Below are 25,635 nucleotides of genomic sequence, written 5' to 3'. Positions count from 1 at the left end.
TAGAAATTTCACTTGATGGACTTAACAGTGGATTAGACACACAGAAAAAAGCGATCAGTGATCTTGATGTTAGAAATACAGAAATTATCCAAAATTACTAAAAACAAAAAAACAAAAGAGCAAAAAAGACCAAAAAAAAACAAAAAAACAAAAAAACCCAAAATTAGCACAGGCTCAATGACCTTTGTGACAGTATCAGGAAATCTAGGATATATGTGTAACGGAGTCTCAAGTCTCAGAAGGAAAGGAGAGAAAAAAAGGAACAACAAATAACTTGAAAAAATAGACTCCAGATTTTGTAAATTTGATGAAACCCATAAACCCATAGATCTAAGAAGTTCAACAAACCCTAACCAGGATAAACACAAAACCATACCAAAATGCAACAAAATAAAAAATTTAAAAAGCAGTGATTTAAAAAATCTTTAAAATAATTCAGAGAAAGCAAGTAGAACAAAAATAAAATAAAATAAGAATGACAGTAGACTTCTTGTCTGAAGCTATGCAAACCAGAAGATAATGGAAGGACACCCTGAAAATGTTTAGGAATGGGAACCCTATCAATCCAGAGTTCTGTTTACTAAATATACATTTCAAAATGAATAAATAAGACTTCTCTAGGCAAAAAAGAAGAGAAAATTTTTTATTTATTGCCAGTAGACCAACATTATAAAAAAATGTTGAAGTTATTGAGGCAGAACAAAAATGGTATCAAATGCATGATTAGGCCTACACAAAGTAATAAATAGCATTAGAAATGGTAAACATGTAGATATTATAAAAGACTTTTTTATCAATTTTAAATGTCTTTAAAAGATTAAAGCAAAAATAAAGAGTATATTGTGGAGCTTATAACATGTAGAAAAAAGATATGTAACAGTACACAAAGGATGGAAGGAAAAAATGAAAGTAGTGTTGTAAGTTCTTACATTACAAATGAAATATCCAAATATTACTTGAAAGTATACTGTGAGAAGTTAAACATTCTGCAAATTCTAGAGCAGCTGTAAAAAAAAAAAAAAAAAAAAAAAAGCTTCAAACAGGGGCTGGCAAACTTTAGCCTGCAGGCTATTTGGCTCACTGCCTGTTTTTATAAACAAAATTTTATTGGAACACAGCCATGCCCATTAGTTTATGTTTTGCCTATGATTGCTTTTACACTATAGCAAAATTGAGTAGTAGTTATAACAAAAACCATATGGCCTTCAAAGCCTGAAATATGTTTTTTTATAGAAAAGGTTGCCAGCCTCTGGCTTATAAGCCCATGGTAGAGATCAGTGGATTCATTTTACGTGCGCGTGCATACACACACACACACACACACACACACACACAAATAATCCAAAAAAAAGCAAGGAGACAAGAAAAAAGAAACTAAGAACAGATGGGACAAATAGTGAGATGGTAAGGTTGAACTCAACCATATCAATAATTACATTAAATGTAAATGGTCTAAATTTTCCAATTAAAAGCACAAATTGTCATGTAGTTAAAAAAGCAAGACCCAACTGTGTACTGTCTGCAGCATATCAACTTTGAATGTTAATGACAGATATACCATCTAAACAGTAACCAGCATATTATGGGATTTATAATGTATGTAGAAAAGGCAAAACTATAACAACAGTAACCAGTCAGTGGTTGCCAGGGGTCAGAGAGGAGTTGACTATAAAGGGGCTCAGGGAAATTTTTGGGGCGACATAAATGTTTCATATCTTGATTGTGGTGTGGATACGTGGATGTTTACATTTGTCACACTCAGAGTTCAAAACAATTGCAATAAAATTGTTTTTTTAATGAATAAAATCGATTTTTAAAAGTAGAGAAGAAATTTCTCTTCAGATATTCTTAACTGTATAGCAGATAAGTTGGAAGCAATATAGCAAGTTATGTTAGTCTTTTCTAAATGCTGGTCTGAAGACCAGGCTGTGTTAGATTGATTTCTGATTCAGTAGATCTGAGGTGAAACTCAAAAAAGTTGGTTTTGGAATTTTGTGGTTTGTTTGTGGGTTTGTTTGTTTGTTTGTTTGTTTTTTCAGTTTTGTGGGGGGTTTTATGCACAGCCAAGCTTGGGAGCTCTTTAGTTATATAATTATCATTGTTTTTATTATAGGAAGCATACCAGTTGTTCAGGAGGAGAATCCCATTTAGATTATACATAAGCAGTGTGGTTATCCTGAACTCTCATGTGCTCTATTTTGGTAAAAGAATATACCAACAGGTCTTCAGTCTGCACTGGCCTGAAGGGCAGAGATAGGGTCTGACTCATTTTCTCTCCACATCACTTACCATATCAGACATTTGTTAAGGTGTCAGTCAATACTTGTTGAGTAAGTGTTTTTGAACAACTGTGGATTCTTTCCAGAATGAAAAATGTCATTTAAAAATGTATTCATTAGTAGTGAAATGTATATGCCATTAGGTGGGAAAAGATTAGCTCCTTCTCAGGCCAAGTTCTCTGGATGGGCAGGTTTGTCCATCTGTTTAGTAGTGATATCATTCATTCACCATTTGTTCAACAACTATCATTTCTTGTCAGTACCAGACACCAGTCTAGGTATAGTAGTGACCAAACATCTACTCTCTGTGTTTGTGTAGGTTCCCTTTGAGACGGAGGGACTGAGAAACAGATTTACATATATGTCTGGGGTGGGAAGAGATTGCTGTTCATACCAGGTGACTGGGGAAGGCTTCTTTACATGTGAGTTAAAAACCTAAAGGAAATGAAGGAGCAAGCTATGCACATGTATATGTATGGGATCAGAGTATTCCAGGGAGATAGAGCCCCAAAGCAGTAACAGGTCTAGCAAGGAGGCCAGTAAAAGGAAGCAGCTTGGGCAGAGAGAGGAATAAGAAGGGTATGAGCACAGAGTTAGTGGGGACCAGCTCAGAGACAGCCTCAGAGACTATCATGAGGATTGTAGGGCCGTGTTTTGTGTTGAGGTAGGAAGCCCTTTTAGGTTTTAGGCAGAGAAGTGACATGGGGTGATTTAGTTTTAAAAGTATCACTAAAAATTGTTTTTTAATTAAAAAAATAATAAATGGATCACTTTGGTTGCTGTGCTTAACACAGACTGTAATAGACAAGCACAAATACAGAGAGACCAGTAGCCTTGTTGAAGAATGTGTGCACATGATCTGACCAGAATGCATCCTCATAAACATTAAATTGGTTTTATAGTTCTATTTACTACACTTTGGGAATTACCTTCTTTCAGCTAGCATTTACTCAAATACAGGTAAAACTTGCTGCAGTAACAACAAGCTATTTCCTAAATATGTCAAAATACCCCACTTGTTGTTGTATAACAGTTCGGTTGATTACCAATGGATAATAGTACCTTGTATTTATGGAATATTTGACAGTTTAAAAGCAGTTTTACATTCCTTTGGGTGGGGGGCGCAGTTTATTTATTATCTCACCCAGTCCCCACAGTTCTTTAAGATTGGCAGAATGGCTATTACTATTTCCCTGTAGTGGTAGAAATTAAAACGTCACCTGCCTGGTGAAATGCACATGCCAAGTTTGTGGCAGGGCCAGAAAGACCAAAACACAGATCCTCTGCCTCCTATCCTACATCCATTGGTTTTGTTTAAAGGAGTCTGTTGTGTTCAAGTGATGTCTCCAGATATTAGTGTGAGGGGAGTACTTAGCAAATTTAGTATATTGTTTAACAAGCCATTAACCAGTGATCAAGACACTGTTGTCGGAAGGGATGCACACAAGGATGTGTGAAGCATTTTCCTGCCCTGTGAACTTCTTACTTGGGGTGGTGACACCTCCACCAGTAAATATGGTAAATAACTACGAGTCAAACAGTGTCACGTGCTTAGTTCCAAACAAATGGCACAGGCAGTCAATGCATTAGCAGTTCAGAGGAAGCCATGACTTTGTTGACCTGAGTAGTCAAGGCAACAGGGAGAGAGGGTTCTTGAGTTGAAATATGGGCAAGATTCAGTCAGGACATATCGAGGAAGGATTTCTCAACTTGGGAGCGGAAGGGAGAGGGGAACACGCAGCATGAACAAAGGCTTGGTGATGGAGGGTTTTGTTTCTATCGAGACCATGATTAAAATGGTCAGGTGGAGTACAAAGCTTGACATGAGGATGACTGGTGTTTACTGCTTTCACATCTAAAGTGTTCCTGAGAACTAGGCTGAGAGGTGAACGTGCAAAAGTCATAGAGCAGGCTGGCATGTAAGTTTAAAATGATGTCCTTAGCTGAAAAATGCAATGAAGTTCTTATTTACACCTGCCTTTTAGAGTATAATGTAGCAGTTCTCTTGTTTTATTGTTTCTCTCTCTATTAATCCACTTAAGTCAAAAGTGTATCTGATTAAAGCTAAAGATTTGTTAATTTTGGCATGCCTCATGATTTCCAGGCAGCTCCGTCTTCCAGGAGCTCAAAATATTTGTTCATTAACTGTCTCCATCTGATGTGGCAGCTTAAGAGGGGTTTAAAGATGTCAATATATAAAAGCGTAGGTTGTCCAAAAGAAAAATATTCTAAGTTGAGTGCCTGTAATGAGAATTGGATTTGGAAAATAAGACCCGCGTATGTGGAGTCTAACATTTCTTTCAGTTCACCAAACATTTATTGAATGTCTAATGGTGCTATAATGTGTATGTATTATGCTAACTAGGAGTTCACATTCAGGCTGGCGGGGGAGGTCAGGGAATATTTTACTTCCTCACCAAGAAGAGAAATGATGTAGTAAAAGTGGATATTTAATACGATGGTGTGTAAGATTTATGTTCAAATTGAGGAAGGTTGGAGGCAGAAAGACTAGTTGGGAAAAGAACCTATACCAGCCATAGGCATGCTAACTTGTTTTCATAGAGAGAGTGCCCCTAAAGATAGTACATAGTATGTCTTGTATGAAGGTCATGCGACAGAGACATGTTCTATAGCTAACCCTGATCACTGAAATAGGATCATCAGCATAAAATAATGCTTTGTGTTTATGGTTTCCATTCGTTTATTCTCTCATCCATTCAACAAGTAAATATTAAGCACTTGCTACATGCCTGAAACTCTTCTAGGGGCTGGGAATACAGTAGTCAGTAAAAGAAACAAAGTCCCTGCCTTCATGCCATTTACATTCTAGTGTCAGCCAAGTGACACCAAATGAGCACATGTATGAGAAAGTGCCTGGCACATTGCCTGTCACATAGGAAGTAAAGTTCAGTAATTGTTTACTGAATTTGAACTTGAAGTTTGGATTAAGTACCTACTGTTGGCAGGATACTTTGTTAGGGTAGTCTTTTGCAAAGTGAAGGCTTGGGGTGAGAATACTCACATGTCTTTTAAAAATGTTACATAAAAAGTTGAGTCTCTTGTTCAGTTTTGGGGTAATGCAGGTTGTATGCTGTATTAAATATAACAAGTTGTCTGTTCCAGACCACTTTCGCAGTTGAAGATGAAATGTTGAAGCAGGTGCTATTCTGTACCGTCAACAGTGGTGTGCTCTTATCCTGCTTGGATGGTTTTTGTGGGCTCCCGGAATTCCTGAAATGGCTCATTGTTGTCACTGACAATGCTTCGCAGAAACCCTTTGTATTATTATTTAGCAACTGACTGCCTTGGCAAAAGCTATGTCAATTCTTTTGTTAACTATAACAGCAGTCAAAAGTGATGTAAGGGGAGAGAAGGAGAAATGAAACCATGATCAGTAAGTGCATATATGCACACACATCTACCCTCGCCTTTAGACCAATTTCTGAGTGTTATCTGAAGTAGCATTTGTCACATAAAACCAGGAGATAGCAATAGTGCGTTCATTTTGTCATTGTTTCATATAGATATGTCCTGTTACCAGCAACATATGAATGATTTTTTTTCTCATTGGCTTCCCGTTGGCCTTTACTGCTTCTTAGATGGGAGGAGAAGTTTCACATCAACAGCAAAGCCAAACCTTTTTGTGCAAATTCTTTGCAAGATTACATTTTCTTATCTACCTACTTTTCCTGAAAGCCTGGGGATAGGATGATGGATGTATTTACTGTTGTTGGAAGCCAAGATTTTATTTGACTTTCACTTGAAATAAACCCTTGCTTCCATAGAAACCAGAAATGGTTGGAAGTGAAGGAGTTAGGACCTTACATTTTGCCTCCAGATAAAATGCTTTGCATTAAATTTGTGATTAGAATTCCGGGATGAACAGATGATGTCATTTCTGCAATATGGTATGGTGTGCATGTGTGCTTTTTTTAAACGTGCACTGTAGATACAGACTTAGTTATATGGACTTTTTTGGTCCCCTTCTAGATGTGAAGCCCTCCAATATGCTAGTAAACACAAGAGGACAGGTCAAGCTGTGTGATTTTGGAGTTAGCACTCAGGTAGGTCTCTTTTTCCTCCCAATCTGCTCTCCTGTCTGCAACATTCACTTTTTATTTTCAGTCTACTCTTCGGATTGAAAAATCACCTCGCTGCCAGACAAACAGAACTCTGCATCTTCTCCTCGGCTGGGAGCGTGTTATTCATTTTTAATCTCCGAGCGAGTTTCCTTCATCAGAATATGATTGTTCATTGTTTAATGACAGTAAAAACTGCTGATATTGTAATTACTACTTACGAATAGCAAACTTCATTGAGATGCAGCTTTGATATGAAAGCGTTTTGACCAGACAAAAGGGAGGGCAGAGTGGGAGCTGTGCCTGGGGAGCCCAACTGGCCCACAATAAAAATTAATATTGGGAGGAACAATGGTGGAGGGCCATTACAATGTGCAGCACAAATTTTAATTAATTTCCATTTTGGGCCTCCCCTGAGAACCCCGGTGATAGTGACCCACGAGCGTGCTGTGATGTTGATTTGAATCGCAGCCACCTTTACTCCCAGCCAAACACGAAGACCAAAGCGAAGGTCATCGTTGTATTATGAGTTGTCAAAGTCTGTTATCCCTCCAGCGTATTTAGTGCCCGTTTCATTCTAGCAATGCATGGGCGCCATTCACATCTTGAGCCATCTGACTGAAAAATGAGTGTGTTCAAATTCTACTTCAAATTGACTTTTTATATCAGGCGGGTTTGGGGTACTAAAGCGATAAGCATCCTGCTTAAGTGAATTGTTTAAGGTTATCTGCTATAAACTGTAATGCTGTGCTTGTTTAAATTGGAAATCACATTCAAAAGAAAAGAGAGATTTAATCATTTTTAATGCCTTTGTAGATAAATTTGTTCCCTTTTACATAATTTTTAGTTGATTTATAGAAATGATGATTGTAGGTTAAATGAGGAATAATTGCCCATTTTATTTCCACATTATCTTTATATTGTTCTAACAGACTGTTTTGTCTCATAGCTGGTGAATTCTATAGCCAAGACGTATGTTGGAACAAATGCTTATATGGCGGTAAGTAAACTTATGCAAAAATAACATTTAAAACCAACATCTTTATCTTTATGTACTTGGTAATGTAGAATTCTTGAATTAATTCCACAGCTTTATCCTAACAGATCATAAATTACAAAGTCAATCCAGTCATGATCTGATTTTTAAGTCTTTCTAAAACGCAGTAGATTTTATCCAGGAGCTACCAACTTATCTGTTTAGTTGGCTTAACTAGTTGGTTCGAGGGTGAAATTGCTGAGTTTTGAAGTTTAATCCTACAGAAAAATTGCACCTTACAGCACATTGGCCGCTTTGCCACATTGCTTATTTAATTAACCCTCAAGTATCCCAAAATGTCAGTCAATAAGATTGGCTGTTTTTTCCAGAAATACAAACATGCTTTGTCACTGGATCAGAATTAAATTATTGATGTGATCAGCTCTTACTTATGGATCTCTGAATGTAAAGGTTTAGCAGGAAATTCTTTTTCGAACTTGTACACCTATATTCTGTTTACTTGTTGGGTTCATTCCTGTCATAAGATAATTTATTAACTCTTCTGAAATAAATTTACCAAGTATAAAAATTAGAAGCATAGAGCTGTTTCAAAGACCCAAGCTGGACTTGACTTAGACCTTTTCCTTTTTCCTACCTTTTAACTAAGGGAAGTTTGGGGGGCACAAATGCTATAATTAGTTTCCACAATCATTTCAAGAGTGGGTGGAGAGACAAGCAGGAAGGTTATCTAGTATCATTTTGGAGCCAAGTTTTGTTTTAACACCTTAAGGTCATTTTTTTTAACGAGGATTCTAGATTTATTTAGTCTGTTTGACTTCCCATAGTCTTTTCTTTTTTAATGTTTATTTTTGAGAGAGAGAGTGAGACAGAATGCAAGTGGGGGAGGAACAGAGAGAGAGAGAAAGACACAGAATCTGAAGTAGGCTCCAGGCTCTAAGCTGTCAGTGCAGAGCCTGAGATGGGGCTCGAATCCACGAGCCTTGAGTTGATGACCTGAGCTGAAGTCGGACGCTTAACCGACTGAGCCACCCAGGTGCCCCAACCCCATGGTCTTTATATGACGTTAAACACATTAGTTGGATGGAAACCTGGATCTTACTCTCAGTTCATATATTATCTTGATAATAAAAAGATGTTACCCTGAATCTCCTCCTCAGAACAGTACAAACCATTTTTTTTATATTGAAATACCAGAATAGTTAATGTTTGTTCTGCTTGGTTTTTAAAGAAAATTCATTCTTTCTCATTTTTCTAAGTAATGTGAAAAAAAAAAATTAACCCCTGAAGTCATCGTATCTGTTTTCATAAAACATAATCACCCTCTTGGCGCTACCAGGTTAGCTGAGATTGGTGAGCCACCTTTACAATTAATAAATCCTGGGGCACCTGGGTGGCTCACTCAGTTAAGCGTCCGACTCTTGATTTCAGCTCAGGTCCTGATCATGTGGTTCGTGGATTCGAGTCCCACATCAGACTCTGTTGACAGTGCAGAGCCTGCTTGGGATTTCTCTCCCCACCCCTTCTCTCTCTGCCCCTCCCCTGCTCGTGCTTGCTCTCTCTCTCTCAAAATAAATAAACTTTAAAAAAAAACCCAAACCATTAATAAATCCCTACCAGATCCCATAGTTTCAGTCTTTGAAAGAATATGGAATGCTGTGATTTAAAAAAAAAAAAAAAAATGAATAGGGGCACCTGGGTGGCTCCGTTGGTTGAGCATCCAACTTTGGCTCAGGTCATGGTCTCAGAGTTTGTGGTTCAAGCCCCATGTCAGGCTGTGCACTGACATTGCAGAGCCCACTTCAGAGTCTCTGTCTCCCTTTCTCTCTGCTCTTCCCTTACTCAGTTCTCTCTCTCTCTCTCTCTCAAGAATCAATGTTAAAAAAATTTTTTTTTAAGGAATAAAATTATAAATGAAACAACTTTTTGGGGCACCTGGGTGGCTTAGTCGGTTGAGTGTCTGACTTGGTTTCAGCTCAGGTCATGATCCCACGGTGGTGGGATCGAGCCTTTTGTCAGGCTCCACACTGAGCATGGAGCCTGCTTAAGATTCTCCTTTCTCGGGGCGCCTGGGTGGCTCAGTCGGTTGAGCATCTGACTTCGGCTCAGGTCATGATCTCGTGCTTCATGAGTTCAAGCCCCACATCGGGCCCTGGTGCTGACAGCTCAGAGCCTGGAGCCCGCTTTCTTTTTTTTTTTTTTTTTTTTTTTTTAATTTTTTTTTCAACGTTTTTTTATTTATTTTTGGGACAGAGAGAGACAGAGCATGAACGGGGGAGGGGCAGAGAGAGAGAGGGAGACACAGAATCGGAAACAGGCTCCAGGCTCCGAGCCATCAGCCCAGAGCCTGACGCGGGGCTCGAACTCACGGACCGCGAGATCGTGACCTGGCTGAAGTTGGATGCTTAACCGACTGCGCCACCCAGGCGCCCCTGGAGCCCGCTTTCGATTCTGTGTCCCCCTTTCTCACCACCCCACCCCTGCTTGTGCTCTGTCTCTGTCTTTCAAAAATGAATAAACATAAAAAAAAATTTTTTTTAATGATTCTCTCTTCTCTGTCTCTCTCTGCTTTTCTCCCTTGCTCACGCTCACTCCCTCTTTCTAAAATAAAGAAAAGAAACAACTTCTCATCTACGCACCATGTTTTCTACCTGTCATGTTTTTAGTAGCTTTAAATTGCTCTAATAATTAAATTGCGTTATGTTTGAATGTACAAATCTAGATTACAGTCGTCTTTCCCAGGTGTACATTAAAGAAATTACCTTTTTTCCTCTTGGTTTATGGATGAGTGTGATGCATGCATCTATTAATTGAATATGTGAGGATTGAAATTATGAAATGTTAGCTAAGGTTGGCAGAGCTAAAATTGCTTTGCTTCTCGGGTGAGTGAATTCTAGTCATCAGCTTTATGGTTCAAGCTGTAAAAAGCATAAGATACCTAGAAAGCAAAGAGTGATAGCCTGATAACTCAGGAGGCTCTTGTTGACCACGTACTTACCTAATTGGTGTGAGATTAGAGGCTGGGAGTGGGGAAAGATGGAAATAACATTTGTTATTCTGTTCTGGGTATTAATCCCTGCCTGATACACCATGATACTGTACTATAAAACTACCATCGGGGGAACCTGGGTGAGTGTGCACAACTTCCCTGTATATATTTTTTCAACTTGTGAATCCATAAGTATTTCAAACTAAAGCAAATTGGCTAAGAAACAAAAGTTGTATTGGTACGTGGCCACGACCTTTTGCTTGGGGTTGTCTGTGGCTGCTTCAGCACTGCAGTGGCAGAGTGGAGTCCCTGTGACAGTTGTGGCAGAGACCATATGGCCCACAGAGGGAGAAATATTTACTCTCTGGTCACATACAGGAAAAATTTGCCAGCCTCTGGTCTATGCCAGCGAAAGCTGTATGTGAAACTGAGTGCCTTGAGTTAATCAACCAGTATTTACTGAGCACTTTCATGCCATCAGCCAGGTTATGGTGGAACCACTCAAATCCACCTACGATGTGGGCAAGAATAGAAGTGTGGCATTATTATGTGGCCACATTATGTGTGATGTAATAAAGACTTAACATTGTATCAAATATACATTTAGAGAGTAAGAAGTCATACAGTGTACAAATTTGATGTAAAGCAGTATGTGAAAGGGTACTTATAGAAGAGATCACCGTGGAGGGTTGAGCTGAGACATTAGAAATAGAAGGTAAGGGGACATAGTTGGGGACAGGAAGTGCGGTAGAGGACAAATCATAAGTTGTGAGAATATACAGTTAGAGAAGAGCTAGTATGATACCCTTACATCCATTTTTCTTACTTTATATTCATACAGTGGTAATGACAAATAATAAGAGCTAGTATTTAGCTGCATGTGCCAGTCACTCTTTTAAACTCTTATGTATATTAATGCTTTAGATCCTTACAACAACCCTATCAGGTAAATATTATCATTCTCATGGTACAGGTGAAAAACAGGGATAGAGAAGTTGAGTAACTTACTCAAGTTCATACATTTAATGAGTGGCAGAACCAGGGTTCAAACCTAAGTACTCAAGTCTACAGGGACTGTACTTTTAACCGCTGTGCCCCTCACTCTGTCCAGATTATGTCGGTCTCTCCCGATCCAGACTGCGATCTCCAGAGGGGCAGTGTTTATTCTGCTCATTCTCTGTATCCAGGCCTCCACACCCTGCGAAACGAATGAATTCATTCATGAAAGCTGCCTTCCAAAGACGACTTTTCGCTGATTACAAACAGAGTGTTTAACTTCTTAGGTTAAGTGTCCTACGTGCATTATAAGGCATAGAAGGCCCCCAGATTACTCAAATACAGTCAGCGAGGCTGCTCAGATATTGAAAAGAAAATAACTCAAAGAACTAGCCCTGCATGTGCAATCTCAGTTCGTTCTTCTATAATCTAAAGTGTATGGTGTAAGAAAATGATAACTAGGAAAAAGGGCAGCTTTCTTAAGGTCCTAAGTCATTAAAAAATAATACTGCTAACAATTTACAGGCATGTTCAGAGGTGGAACTTGTAGAAGTCACATTCACCATGTGACAGGTATCGAATCCAGTACATTGCATGGATTCATTTAATCTTCACACAACCCCATGAAGCATACATATTATCATTGTCTTCATTTTACAGATAAGGTAACCAAAGGTGGAATAACTTTAGCCCAGGATCTCGGAGTTAGCCAAGTAGTGAGAGTCAAGATTTAATTAGAACACCAGCTTCTAGTTTCTAGTGACAGCAGGTTAGGTTATTCGCACCAACTCTTCTGTTGAAAAATGCTAGGTAAAATACTTTAAAAACCATCGCAAATGCTTTGAAGAGCTAAAAAGATGATGGGAATCTCCTAGAACAATTTTTAGGTGGACTCCTGCAACAGAGAGGAAAGCGGAATATCTGGCACACCAAAGCTCATTCTGCCTGACGAAGTAGGTATAGCCATCTGCCTGTACCACCGCTATCGATGATGCGGGCGTCCTCCTAACGCAGAAGGTCTCCGTGGAGATCTTCTCCGTATCATCTTGGAAGCCTGAAGGGCTCGCTCTCAGTGTAAGAGCAAACCAGAGCCAGAGCTGCTCCTCCTCCCCCAGTCCAGGGAACAAAAGAGAAGGCTTCTCAGAGCCAAGCAGAAAAGCCGGGGGAAAAGGAGAAGGGGGAGAGTTGTGGCCATAGACTAACTGACACAGATTTGCAGCCTGACTGTTTGCATTCATGACTTGAGTTGGAAAAGGAGCTTCATGCTAAGAACTTGGTTTAAGGCGGGCACATCTTCCTTAAGCCTCAGAGAATCTCTCAAATTTTTTCAAGAGCAAAAACTAGCAAGTAGTGAACAAAAAACCCGGTGCACAAGGAAACAAGGCAATGTGAAAAAGAACCAGCAGGAGCAACAGATACAGACTTCAAATCACAAGTTTTAAAAGTGACACGGTAGATTGGATAAAATCTCAAAAACTTCTAGATTAAAATTTAAAAACTCACTACTTGCTAGTATATTGGATATAGCAGAAAAGAGAATTTGTGAACTGGAAGATAGGATCGAGTTAGAACCGTCCCACTCCAGACTCTTGGGTAACCGATAGGCTGTACTATTCACAGGGATCTTGCCAGCTTAAAAAACAATCCCCCCCGGGGCACCTGGGTGTCTCAGTCGGTGTCTCTGACTTTGGCTCAGGTCACGATCTTGTGGTTTACGAGTTTGAGCCACGCATCAGGCTCTGTGCTGACAGCTCAGTGTCTGGAGCCTGATTCAGATTCTGTATCTCTCTCTCTCTCTCTGTCCCTCCCCTGCTCATGCTCGCTCTCTCTCTCTCTCTCTCTCTCTCTCAAAATTAAATAAACATTAAAAAAATTATTTAAAAAATGCCTATTGTTTGTGATATGTATTTCGATTGCTTACTAACCTAAAGTATTTGTGCATACTTTTGTTAATTTACTGAGTGGTATAATCCTGAGCAGAAATTCTTTATCAGAAGAGATTAGGAATGTACCTTGATATCTTGTTGATTTTGACAAGTCCTGGGGTATTGTGTAGAGATAGTTCTAGAGTGAGTCACCTAAATATGGGTCCTGGGTAAATAACAAGTCACAGAGGGTGGCTGGCAGGAGTGGAGAGTACAGCTTGGAGCCACTGCCCTTTCAGATCCTGTATAAAATCTGCTTTTTATATCATCACCACTGTTCTCGTTAAGAATAGACCAAGACTTTTCCTCCTACACTTAAACCTCAGTACAGACGTGCTTCAGACAGGGAGTCATGTTTTTCCTATTATTTAGCTCTCCACACTGGTGACAGCTGCCATGTCAGGAAGTAACCCAGCTTTCGATTTTCAACTGCAAAATGTCCATCACAGATCTTCTGTCAGTAGTGTGGTACCTGGTGGTTGGTTTTGTTTTGTTTTAGAGGGGAGAGAACAGGGCAGACCACCTTGGCTTCAAGTATAAGAACAGATTTGAATCGTGCAGCCTCAGGCCATCAAGTCCTGGCTCCATAAATTCAAAATGTATTGGGGCTTATCTTGTGCTGTGTCAGTTTCAGGGGCCTGGGCGCATTTCCCAGTCCGTATCTACTGTACCAGCTCTTCAGGTAGACCCGTAGAGCTGGCTCCCGACTCTCACTAAGCATTCATGCTTGAGCACAGCACCACAACAGTGATCTTGCTTTGTTAGCTTATTGCGAGAACTCCTTAAGGAGCTCTCCTATTTGCCACCTGATATCTGTGACCATTATCGCTTCCTCCCTTTTTCTTTTTTAATTTAATTTTTTTGTATGCTTTATTTTCAGCTTCCTGTTTGCATTTGTTTTGAAAGTGCAATGGGCAGGGGCACCTGGGTGGCTCAGTCGGTTAAGCATCTGGCTCTTGGTTTCTGCTCAGGTCACGATCTCACGGTTTGTGAGTTTCTGTGTCTGGCTGTGTGCTGGTAGTGTGGAGCCTGCTTGGGATTCTGTCTTCCTCTCCGCCCTCCCCCACATGCTCTCTGTCTCTCTCTCAAATAAGTAAAAATAAGCTTAAAAGAAAAAAAAAGTTAAGTGGGCAAATGTTATGAATGTATTTAATCTTATCGTTGGTCCTGTCAAAATATTTTGTATGTGGGCTCGACTTTTGTTTGCTTATTCTGTACGCTGAATGAAGTGCTATATTTTGATAACTGTCAGCTAGTGGGATGAAGAAAAGGAGAAAGGAGAGAAGACACAGACAGGAAGGCAACATTTGGTTATTTCTTTAAGAGTTCTAGGGGCGGCTGAGTGGCTCAGTCAGTTGAGCGTCCAACTTTGACTCGGATCATTATCTCACAGCTCCTGAGTTCAAGCCCCACGTCAAACTCTGTGCTGACAACTCAGAGCCTGGAGCCTGCTTCAGCTTCTGTGTGTGTCTCTCTCTGCTCCTCCCCCACTCACACACTCTCTCTCTCTCTGTCTCAAAAATAAATAAACATTAAAAAGGTTTTTTTTTTTTTATAAAATAACATAAAATAAAGAGTTCTAGAGGATTTTAGGATTTTCATGTTTGCCGGATGTTTCTTCACGGGCATGAATAGCAGTAATATTGGGGAAGTTATATTAGTAGAACACTTCCGGGGACTTAATAATTGGCACATGCTTAAAACCAAATGTGCACTAAACATGTATTACATTCCTTCAAGGCAGCATACCTTGACCACGCACTGGCTAGGTGCCAGCCATGGTACTAGGTGTGAGATGAATAAGACACTCTCTTGGCCTCTTGGCAGAAACAGGCTAGTAATCGGATGATTATAACACCGTGCAATCAATCAATATTAAAAATACAAACAACATTTTCATGAAGGACAGAGGCAAGAATTTGTAATTCTTCCTGAGAAGTACGGGAATGTGTCACCAAAGAAAGGTGGCCCATGGCAGGGGTCTATGAAAGAAATGTTCATGAAGCAGAGAAGAGGAAGATAGGTCATTGCCTCTGCAGGGAACATGGAAATGTTTAGTGACTGAAGCTAAGTATACACCAAAGAATCATCCAGAGAAATTATTTTTTAGAAGGTAGATCCCCTGAGCCACTTCCAGAGATTCTGATTCAGGAGGTTCATCTACAATATGCACCTCAGGCAGTCACTTCTCTGATGGCTAGTCTGAAGACCATATTTTGAGAAATACTGATCAGATCAAGATTAGTGTGTGGCTCTTCTGACTCCTGGTTCTGGGGGCAGTGTGACACAGTAGAAAGAACCCTGATTTTGCAGTCAGGCATACCAGGGTTTGAATCCTGGCTGTGTTCCTAAACAGTACGCCTGATGTTGATCCACAGCTCTAGACTTCAGCAAGCCACTTAATTTTACTAAGCCTCAGTTTTTACATCTGTGAAATGAGGGCAGTAATAATCTTTGCAAGATTGTTAAAAAAACGTGGAGAATGCAAAGTAGCCCCGTGTCTGCAATATACTAGCTGGTCATCAAATGATAGCTATTACTGTCCGTATGTAGTGAGTGCAGACGAAACGTCTCTGTACCTCCTTCTCCTCATCTGTTAAAAGAGGATGATAACGGTACCAATCTAATATGGGTCCTTATGAATCCGAAATGAGACACGCATTAGCACACAATGCCAGGCATATGGGAAATTCTTCAATAAATGCATGCGGTCGTGTGGATGATGATGATGATAGTGATGGTAATTCCTGTAACTAACTGGCTGCTTTCATCCTAGTACCTATTGAACTAGCTGGAACTGGATAATGGGTTCATTCATGTCTGAACAAGGAACTTCAGAAATGATGGTGTGGGGGATTTGAATGTGAAAGTTAAAGTACTGGGGGGTTGGGATGACCGCGTGCGTCTATTATCAGCTGGGAGAAATGGTCACATGACACGTGGCCCTTGGGAAGAATGGTTCTTGGTAGGAAAGGGGTTTTACAGATTAAAGAAATAAATAAAAGAAGGGAAATAAGACAATCCACCTGCTACTTCAGGATAGGGCTTTATGTAATTTTATGGCAGGTGGTCCCAGGAGAAGGCAGTTAAATATATTGAGGTAGCCTGATGGGTATGAGTAGAAAGTAGGTCACGAAGTTCTGGGTCCCAGCTAAGCCAGCTCCTTGAGATGTAGGACTGTGCCAACTCACCTGAAAGCACCTTGCTCACATCTTTTACCCCCCTGGTATATCCCCTGCTGATGGCTGGTGGGTGCTCACCTCCTCCATCTGCAGTGGACCAGGCTGAGTGTGGCCCCAGGTACTCTTCAGGGCTCCCGTGAAAGCTCCTGAAGGCTGATGCCATTGGTGACCATCAAGACCCCCGGGGATGGTACAAACAACAGAATGGTGCCCTGAGGGCCGGGAGGTGTGGGTTATGGTCCTAGCCCTGCCACGATCAGCTCTGTGACCTTGACTGACCATTCTACCTCCATGAGACTTCTGTTTGTGTGTTCCTGTGTTCATTCAAAAGATTTCTGTGAAGTACCTTACTGAATGCTAGATCCTAGAAGGATAGAAGACCAGGCAGCACCCACTTCACTATGAAACTACTCCTTTTGAAGTATAGAGAGTACATGTAGTGGCTTTCCGGACCAGGTATTTGCTACACGTCTTAAATGGAGGACGAGTTGTCCCAAATGGACCTTTCAAACTGTTCCTTGGTTCATATCAAAAGAAACCCAGATAATTGGAATAAAATTGCTGAACAGTAGGTGAATCTGGGTAAAAGGAAATATGGATTTTTTTTATTAGTCGTAGTTTTTCAACTTTCTTGGAAGTTTGAAATTATTTCCAAGTAAGAAGTTAAAAAAATAAAAATAAAAATATCCCTAGTGATACAGACCCATTTCTCAAAGTGCAAATAAGTGATAACATTATGTAATATTATGTAGTTTTTCACTTCACAGCTGAGACCACTGAATTTGGAGGGAGAGGACCCTGGGTTCAGATCTCAGCTCATTTACTAACTGAGGACTTTGCCTAAATGATTTCACCAATATGAGCCTTAATTTTCTTCATCTCTAAAATAGAGGTAATAAAGTTTTCTTCACAGGGACTTTGTGAGGATTCAGTGAGATTCTGTATTACCTATGTAATTTCTATATGTTACCTATCTAGTATGCATATACATATATACACACATATACACACATGAGATTGTTTTGCTCTTCATAAAGTGTCATGAAATGTTGATGGCACCCTGCCTTAGCCAAACCCATATTAGTGTTTCAGACCTGGACTAGCTTCCATCAACTCACAAGCTCCCTTCTGTTATCTTACAGCCTGAAAGAATTTCCGGGGAGCAGTATGGAATCCATTCTGATGTCTGGAGTTTAGGAATCTCTTTCATGGAGGTATGTTGTTTGCAAATAGATGCTTCTGTATGTAACTGTCCTAATATTTTCTATCAAGAAGAATGAAGATTTTGAAAAAACTAAAAATAAACTTCTGTGTACACAGAAATGTGTACAGTTTCTATTCGTTATGTGTATGTACACATAGAGTTTAACTCTAAATTCCTCATTTTGATATCCTCGAATGGCTTGTGAATGGATTATTCGGAGGTGCTGTTTCTCACACATCACCTGTACAAAACTTACCTCGAGAGCTTCTTAAAAATACAGGTTCCCAGACTCCCATCTAAGACTAATTAAATCCAAATCTTTAAGAATCTGCATTATTAACATGTTCCCCGGTGATCCTTATGCACACTAGAGCCTGCATTTTAATAAAAGATTCCAGAGTTCTGGGTAATGGTACCCTTGTTGGAATGCATATGTAACTTCCAACGGTGATTACTTTAAAGAGTGCAGTCCTACTCATTTGGATGTATAAATTCTATATGTTTGTTTAGAAAGAAAAAAATCACATTGCTCCAATATAGTCATTTCACATGTTGGGGGATGGAGCATGATATGATCTAGGGGAGGAGAGGGGTATGTATTTAGCACAATTTTAGTGTCTTTACTCTTTATAGCTGTATTTAGAATGGACTTTATCTTAGTGTGCTACATGTCACCCCACAAGAACTCTGCGCTAAGGTTTCTTATAATGACAATTGATTTATAAGGAAATATGTACAATTTCTATTAGAAAGACATCTGGCTCAATGTGAATTGCACTAGGATAGAATCTGGATCCTCTCCAGTACTTCAAGAATTGTTTCTCACTTACATTGATTCAGAGGAAGGAGGATTTTTTTTAAAAAAAAGTAGAAAGGACTGTCCTTAAACAAGATCACGGATAGAGTTGCAGTCACATTTTTATCACCTTTTTTGGGGTCAAATACATACTTTTTTCTATGATTTTTGTAATACATGAATGCAATTGAATTTATAAGGAAGTATCTTTAGACTCAATTCACCTGCACTATAGAAAGAAAGGAAAAATAATCGGTGTTTGTTAAACTATATTCTTCTGCTTCTTCACAAAAGAGAATCTAAGAGGAAATACAGTATGTATGCATCAGCTGAGCAGTTAGCAATAATGGCGGACAGAAGCCCAGAACCGAGTTTCCCAGCAGAAGCCTGAAGGGCTTGTTCAGTTAACCTGTTTTGAGAGAAACTTGTACTTTTGATTTGTGGAGCTCAGGCCTTACTGTTAATATAAATTCCCTTTGCATGTTTAAATTTTTTTTTAAAGTTGATTTATTTTTGAGAGAGATAGAATGTGTCGGGGGGAGGGGCAGAGAGAGGGGGAGACAGAGAATCTGAAGCGGGCTCCAGGCTCTGAGCTGTCAGCACAGAGCCTGACAAGGGGCTGGAACTCACGGACCGTGAGACTGAGCTGAAGTTGGACACTTAACCAACTGAGCTACTCAGGCGCCCCATGCCTTTGCATGTTTAAACCATTGCCATCAAATGCATTTAACAAACAACCAGATAGAGTGTAGAACACTGGAGAAGTACGTGGTGTGCAGATAAGAACCTAGATTGGGAATGAAAGAGAGAGCAGTTTCACCTTTGCTGCTGGTTTCTAGGTGTCCTGTGCAAGCCGCTATCCCTCCCCAGGCTTCTGTCTCTTCATCGGTAAAATAATGCTCTCGCAGCCCCTTTCCACACTAACATTCTATGACTCTAAGTGGTCTGTTGTCTTTCTTTAACTTTCTGCATCAACTCTAGAGCTGAGTGACTTGGATGGTGATACACCCAAGCATGATATAACATGCAGAGACACATAGTACCATGAGAGAACATAGCTAATAGATTTAAGATTTAGAACACGTATATTCGCTGTTCTTTCCTTCTACATTCATTTTTTCATTTATATATTGAGCTCTTGCTATGCCTGTTAGGCAATGGGGATATGGTAATGAAAGGACACTCTAGTCTTGACTCTCATGGAGTAGGGCATGAGGAGGACAGAAAACAGGATAACGAACTATATGAATTGTCAGGTGGTGGCAAGTCCTATGGAGAAAAATAAAGTGGAGCAATCCTTTCTGATAAAGTACCTTTGAGCAGAGACTTGCATGATGTAAATGGAGGGAGCCGCCAGGCAACAGCAAATACAGGGGCACTAAGCTGGAGTGTGTTTGGCATGTTCAAGGGAAGCAGAGGGACCAAGGTGACTGTAGTGGAGTTATCAAGGGGAAAAATGGGAAAAAATACATTCAGAGAGGTAGCCAAGGGTTAGATCATATACTGCCTTGTAGGCCATGGTAAGAACTTTAGATTTTCCTCTGAGGGTAAATGACTGAATTACATTTTCAAAAGATGATTGGGTGTTCTGTCGAGCACGGACCGTAGAGGGACACGCATGGAAACACGGAGATAAGATAGGTAGGTAGGTAGATAGATTGATAGATAGATGCCCAATACATAGAACATATTTATGTTGCATATTGAAACATATCTCTGCCAATATTCTGCTAGGTGCTAGGGATGCAAAGATTTAAAAAGAGGGTCTTTATAGTATAAGGGGGGAATTTGCCATTGTTGTATTTGGTGTTTTGTCAATCATGTTCATTTATCCTGGAGGTAGACTGTTGAATGGTCTCCAGATGACTGAAGGAAACAGACTCATTGAATTTATAAGATTGAGGAGGATTATGGTATAGGGATTGTGTAACAAATTGTCACATTGAGTGTGGGACACCTGAATGCCAGAAGGAATGTGTTGGCTCAAAGTGGGGAGGAGGGGAGGACAGGAAGGGTTAGGCATCCTAATGCTCCCAGTGTTTTCAAATGGCTGGTGAAGAGCCAGATGTTAAATCAGAAGGAGGAGGTAATGTCGGTACAGGATGTCAAGTGCAGTGGGATTATGATCATCGAGAAAGGTTGTTGAACACCTCTTTGTGTTTGATGCTTAACCAAATGCTTTCAGAGGGAACTATGTAATTGTAGCCCTTCTAGGAGCTCACAACCTCCCAGACAAGCAAGTGACAGCATGTGACTGACCACAAGTGACAGACCAGTAAGTCACTAGAGAGTAGAGTAAGGCCCCTGGCGTGTGTCTTATACCAAATTCATCTGGGGTACAAGGTAACACAAAGTAAGTGATAAGGAAGGGGAGTCGGAGGTTTTGAGCCCGTAGATGAGAAATTGTGAATTATTCAGTGATGCAGAGAACCCCACGCTTCTTTTTTTCCTTAAGGGCAGATGTGATGAGAATATTACCTGAAAAGATGTGGAGGTTAGTCCACAAGAAGCACTTGAAGTAAAGCACGAAGTAAAGATTCTTTATTTTCACCCACAATCTGCTTGGGATAAATGTGGCAAATCCTGTTTAAAGTCATAGAGAGAAGTGTGAATCTCCATGCATTTTAAAATTCTGAATAGCAAATTAGAGTCACCATCTTCAAAGAATTGCTTCTCTTCTGTTTATCCTCACTTTTAAAAACAAGACTTCCTTTCTAGGGGTGTGCTGTGAAGAGTAAAAACTTCCATTCATTCAGTACTGACTGTCTCAGCACTTATCATGTGTCAGGCCATAGAGACTGGGTCACACAAAACTTCTGATAGAGAAGACCAACCACTAAAGCCCGAAACAAAACAAACAGTGTGCTAGCACCTTCAGTAAAGGTGCTTCCAAGATACTCTGAGCCCCAAGCCTGGGGGAGAGACAGGGTTTCTCCAAAGGAGTTACAGTTGAGCTGGATTGGTCTTTTTTTTTTCTTTAATGTTTATTTATTTTTGAGAGAGAGAGAGAGAGAGAGAGAGAGAGAGAGAGAGAGAGAGAGAGAGAGAGAGAGAGAATGAACGAACGGGGGAGGGGCAGAGAGAGAGGGAGACACAGAATCCAAAGCAGGCTCCAGGCTCTTAGCTGTCAGCACAGAGCCTGACGCGGGGCTCGAACTCAAGGACCGTGAGATCATGACCTGGGCCAAAGTCAGATGCTTAATAAGATGCTTAACCAACAGAATTGGTCTCAAAGGGAGTTTGGCCCTGGGAGAAAGAAGGAAAAGAGGGAAGAGCCCCTCCCCATGGCCCCGCACATCCTAAGGGGGGTCTCTGTGAACCCCTCAGGAGAGGTCTAGTGTCAGAACATGCAAGGTCTCATGTAAGCTGTTCCACTACCTATTTGTGTGGACACCTTCCTCAAAGTGTTTTGAGTCATTTTATCCCCCTAGAGTACTGGTGGTAAAGAAACATGGGATCAAAATACAGGAAACTGAGCAAGGGAATTGTTCTGAAATCACCCAAGAATCAAACAAGAGACTGCGTGGAAACTAGAGTTTTCTATCCCTTCTACCTCTACTAGTACACCCCTCCCCCAGACTCCATGAAGTCCCAACCCCTCCCTGAGGTTTGGCGAGGCAGGAATCAGAAGGCGCCTTCATCGTTTTAAACTCCTAAAATAGCGAGGCTCACCTTTGCTTGCCGTCTCCATTCTGCCCTTCCCTTGTTAATGTGCTGTCATACTCCCCATGGGGGTCATAACAAGGCCTCTCGCACACTTGTTCATAAAAGATGATGCTACATGCCACTAAAATGTGCCATTAAAAAAGTCACAGACAGGTACATTTGTGCCTTAAGCAAAGAATCTTTAATATCAGACTATCTTTTATCCAGGGACAGAACTGCCCCATCTCCTCTCAGTTCAGTATCCCTGTGGGATAAAATGGGTCTCTTCCAGGATTCTGTCAGCTGTATGTAGTATTTGGAGTTGGCTGAAGCAACATAAACATGGAGATTACCCTTAAGAGGGGAAAAAAGGAGATTATTCAGCTTCCCTAGAGCATGGCAGTGGCAGTGTCACCAGATGAGAAGAATTTGGCCCCTTTCTCTGTGTGTTGCTTATGGTTTTCAACTCAGATCTCTGAATGTGTTGTAGTTCTCCTCATGTGGATTAGTTATGAAGCCAAATAAAGGTCACTGCCATATGAGGGGTTTGTATGGGCTGACTTTGTCGTGGGAGAAAGAATCCATGTAGAATTACACTTCTTCCTTGTACCTTCATGACAGAAATCAGTGTGAAAATGCAAAAGAAAAAAAAAAGAAAAAAAGAAGTAAGAATAAAAGTAAGAAGTAAGAACAAAAAAAGAAGTATGAATACAAAGAAAAAGAACAAAAAAAAAAGAATTTTATGCCACCAACAAAGGCATAAAATTCCTGAGCTAGAACAAACTAGGAGGATTAATCCTGCTCCCCAGCATATTTGTTTGACTCTTCTAGAAAGCTCACACTGATCCAGTCAACTAGGTGGTGATTTTTAGGACTCTTCACCCTAGTAGTTGCCATTCAAACTTCAGAGCTAAACTTTAAAATGACAGTTGGTACATAATAAGAGCCATTTTTTTAATATGTATTTTTATTTATTTTTGAGAGAGAGACAGACAGAGCACAAGCGGGGGAGGGGCAGAGAGAGAGGAAGACACAGAATCGGAAGCAGGCTCCAGGCTCTGAGCTGTCAGCACAGAGCCCAACGTGGGGCTCGAACTCATGAACCGTGAGATCATGACCTGAGCCGAAGTTGGTCGCTCAACCGACTCAGCCACCCAGGTGCCCTGGGGCACAATGTCTTAATTTCACAAGCAGCTCAGTACCTATCTCTCTTCCCACAGACTGGCTCAAGAAGAGAAGCCCCTCTATTTTTTTTCGCTAGTTACTCATTCCACTCATATTCTTGTGTCATTTAAATCACAACATGTTTGCAAAAGCTGTATTTTTAAGTTGGCCCTTCTTGGGTCAAAATATAAGTCAACACACACCTTCTTCCAGCCTTGATTTTGCAGTACCCAGAATAACGCATACACATTTTAAAAGCACCGGGCCAGTCCTATACTGCCCTTGTTCTCACTGAGTATGCTCTACAAGTACACGTTCTGGTTTGTGATTCTAGCTGGCGGGTTATTATAAACCTTATTAAGGTTGGTGGTGAATAATCTTCTGACAGGCTTTTCTGCAGGAGTCAGACTGAAAGCCCATCTTTAACACATGCATTTTGCTCTTTTCACTTGGGTCCTCGCTTTTTTCTGCCTTTGTTTGCCTCTTCTCTCCGCCAGTCTCTTGAGTCTGAGGCATAGAACAATCTGGCTCGATGTGCTTGGTTAATTGGAGTGTCATCTAGTCCTCTGAGACCCCTCTTCAGCGTGATCCCTGTTTTATTGAAGTGGTTTGAATGATGTGTTAAATGATGGAAGCAAGGTCCATGGCTTAGAGAAACGTTTCTAGAAAGGCGAAGAGCATATTCAGGGAGCCACACAAGGTCATTGTCATGACGGTAACGCCATCTTCTGAAGATTTTTATGAGTTCTGTTGTTTCGGCCAAGAGAGTTTTTCTTGTGAGTTTTAGAATCACCTTTCCAGGTTAAAAGCAAATCCGTGGAACACTCTGCCCTTCACTCTATGTGGCGTATCATTTTCCTTCATCTCCCCAAGATACAGGTCAGATACCCATCCTTCGTGACACCTGCTCTGATCTCTCCGACTAAAAGTAGCATCTTCTTCTGACCTTCATCTTCATCTCCCTCCCTCCCTGCCTTTTCCACTTTGTACCATAATAATTTAGAGGCATGTCAGACTTCCTTATGATAGGAGTCAAATCTGATACTCTCAACACCACCTACACTCCCTAGCGCAATCCCACTGCCCCTCAGTGGGTGCTCAGGAAATCTTTTGGCTCAGTTTTTTCATACTTTTGTCACAGCTCTGAAGCAGAAGTTGGATGGAGCCTTTGACATAAGCACACATAAATGTTGGCTGAATAGATCACAAATGTTTTGCACGTGGAGAACGGTTTTCTGTTTGCTGGAGTATAGACCTAGATCAGATTTCACCTCTAGCAGTCTAAACCGTAGATCCTTGGATAAGTCATTTAATCTCTGGGCCTCAGCTTCTTCATCTTTAGATGGAAGCTTTACTTCAGAGCTCCTGGACAAAGGTCACTATCTCCTCTTTTTAAAAGGAATTACTTCTTGAAATGTTTATATTTCTGTTCAAAAAAGCTACTGATTTGATTAAAGCATGGAACACTTGCCATAGCTTCCCCTTGCACCTCAAACTCCACTAAAAATAACCGTAAAGGAATTTTTTAAAAAGGCATACTACATGAAGACAAAAAGGGAAGGAGACTATAGCAACCAACTTCGGGATGTGGAGAGCAGATGAACAGTGGCAAATAACCTGCAGAGCCGAGAATGCTGAAATCCTAAGCTAGCTGTAAAGAAAGTGACAGGGGCGCCTGGGTGGCTCAGTCAGTTGAGCGTCCAACTTCGGCTCAGGTCATGATCTCACAGTTTGTGGGTTTGAGCCCTGCATCGGCCTCTGTGCTGACAGTTCGGAACCTGAAGCCCGCTTTGGATCCTGTGTCTACTTCTCTGTCTCTATGCCCCTCACCCATTTGTGCATGCGCTCTCTCTCTCTCTCTCTCTCTCTCTCTCTCTCTCTCTCTCCCTCCCTCCTCAAAATAAATAACATTAAAAAAAATTTTTTTAAAAAGAAAGTGATAAAGACTCTGATTCCTGTGGAACACCCCAAAGGCCCAAGAATTGGTGGTACCAGTTATCTGGAACTAGGCATGAAAGTGGGACCAGAGAGAAGAGGATGATTTTAAAGTCTGTTTGAGAAGTACTTAAGCCATTTGACCCACAGATTCTTCCCCTCACTCAGCATGTGTGGACAGTCACCACTCTCCACCCTCAACACAAGACTGGGTAGAAGTCTTTTTTGGAAAGAGTAAAATAAGTGACACCTAGCACTGTAGAAGAGTGCATCCCACTACTGAAGTACAGAGGCATTAAGTGAATGGTAAATGTTGAGACCTCCCAGCCTGTTCCTAGGACACCAGCAGCCAAAGTGTCTTCCTCTTTCAGGCAGAAGAGACTTTCTCAAAGGAAATCAGACCAAGAAATCTTAAAGATCCAGACATTGGGGGTTCATGTTATGTCA

The 25,635-nt window shown here is 40.7% G+C and overlaps 1 protein-coding gene across 14 annotated transcripts in view; it reads left to right on the top strand.

The window, feature by feature from the left end:
* Positions 1-25,635, top strand: part of MAP2K5 (mitogen-activated protein kinase kinase 5) — a 270,655-nt gene that overhangs the window by 145,201 nt on the left and 99,819 nt on the right. For all 14 annotated transcript variants that reach the window (XM_058740633.1, XM_058740638.1, XM_058740627.1 and 11 more), the window contains exons 14-16: positions 6,270-6,343; positions 7,308-7,358; positions 17,587-17,658. In XM_058740633.1, coding sequence (XP_058596616.1) covers positions 6,270-6,343; positions 7,308-7,358; positions 17,587-17,658 — 197 coding nt within the window. The remainder of the gene's footprint in view (positions 1-6,269; positions 6,344-7,307; positions 7,359-17,586; positions 17,659-25,635) is intronic.

Source organism: Neofelis nebulosa, chromosome 7, assembly GCF_028018385.1.
Source record: "Neofelis nebulosa isolate mNeoNeb1 chromosome 7, mNeoNeb1.pri, whole genome shotgun sequence".
Taxonomy (NCBI): domain Eukaryota; kingdom Metazoa; phylum Chordata; class Mammalia; order Carnivora; family Felidae; genus Neofelis; species Neofelis nebulosa.
The sequence above is the reverse complement of the archived record's forward strand: the minus strand, read 5'-3'. Positions and strand labels throughout refer to the sequence as shown.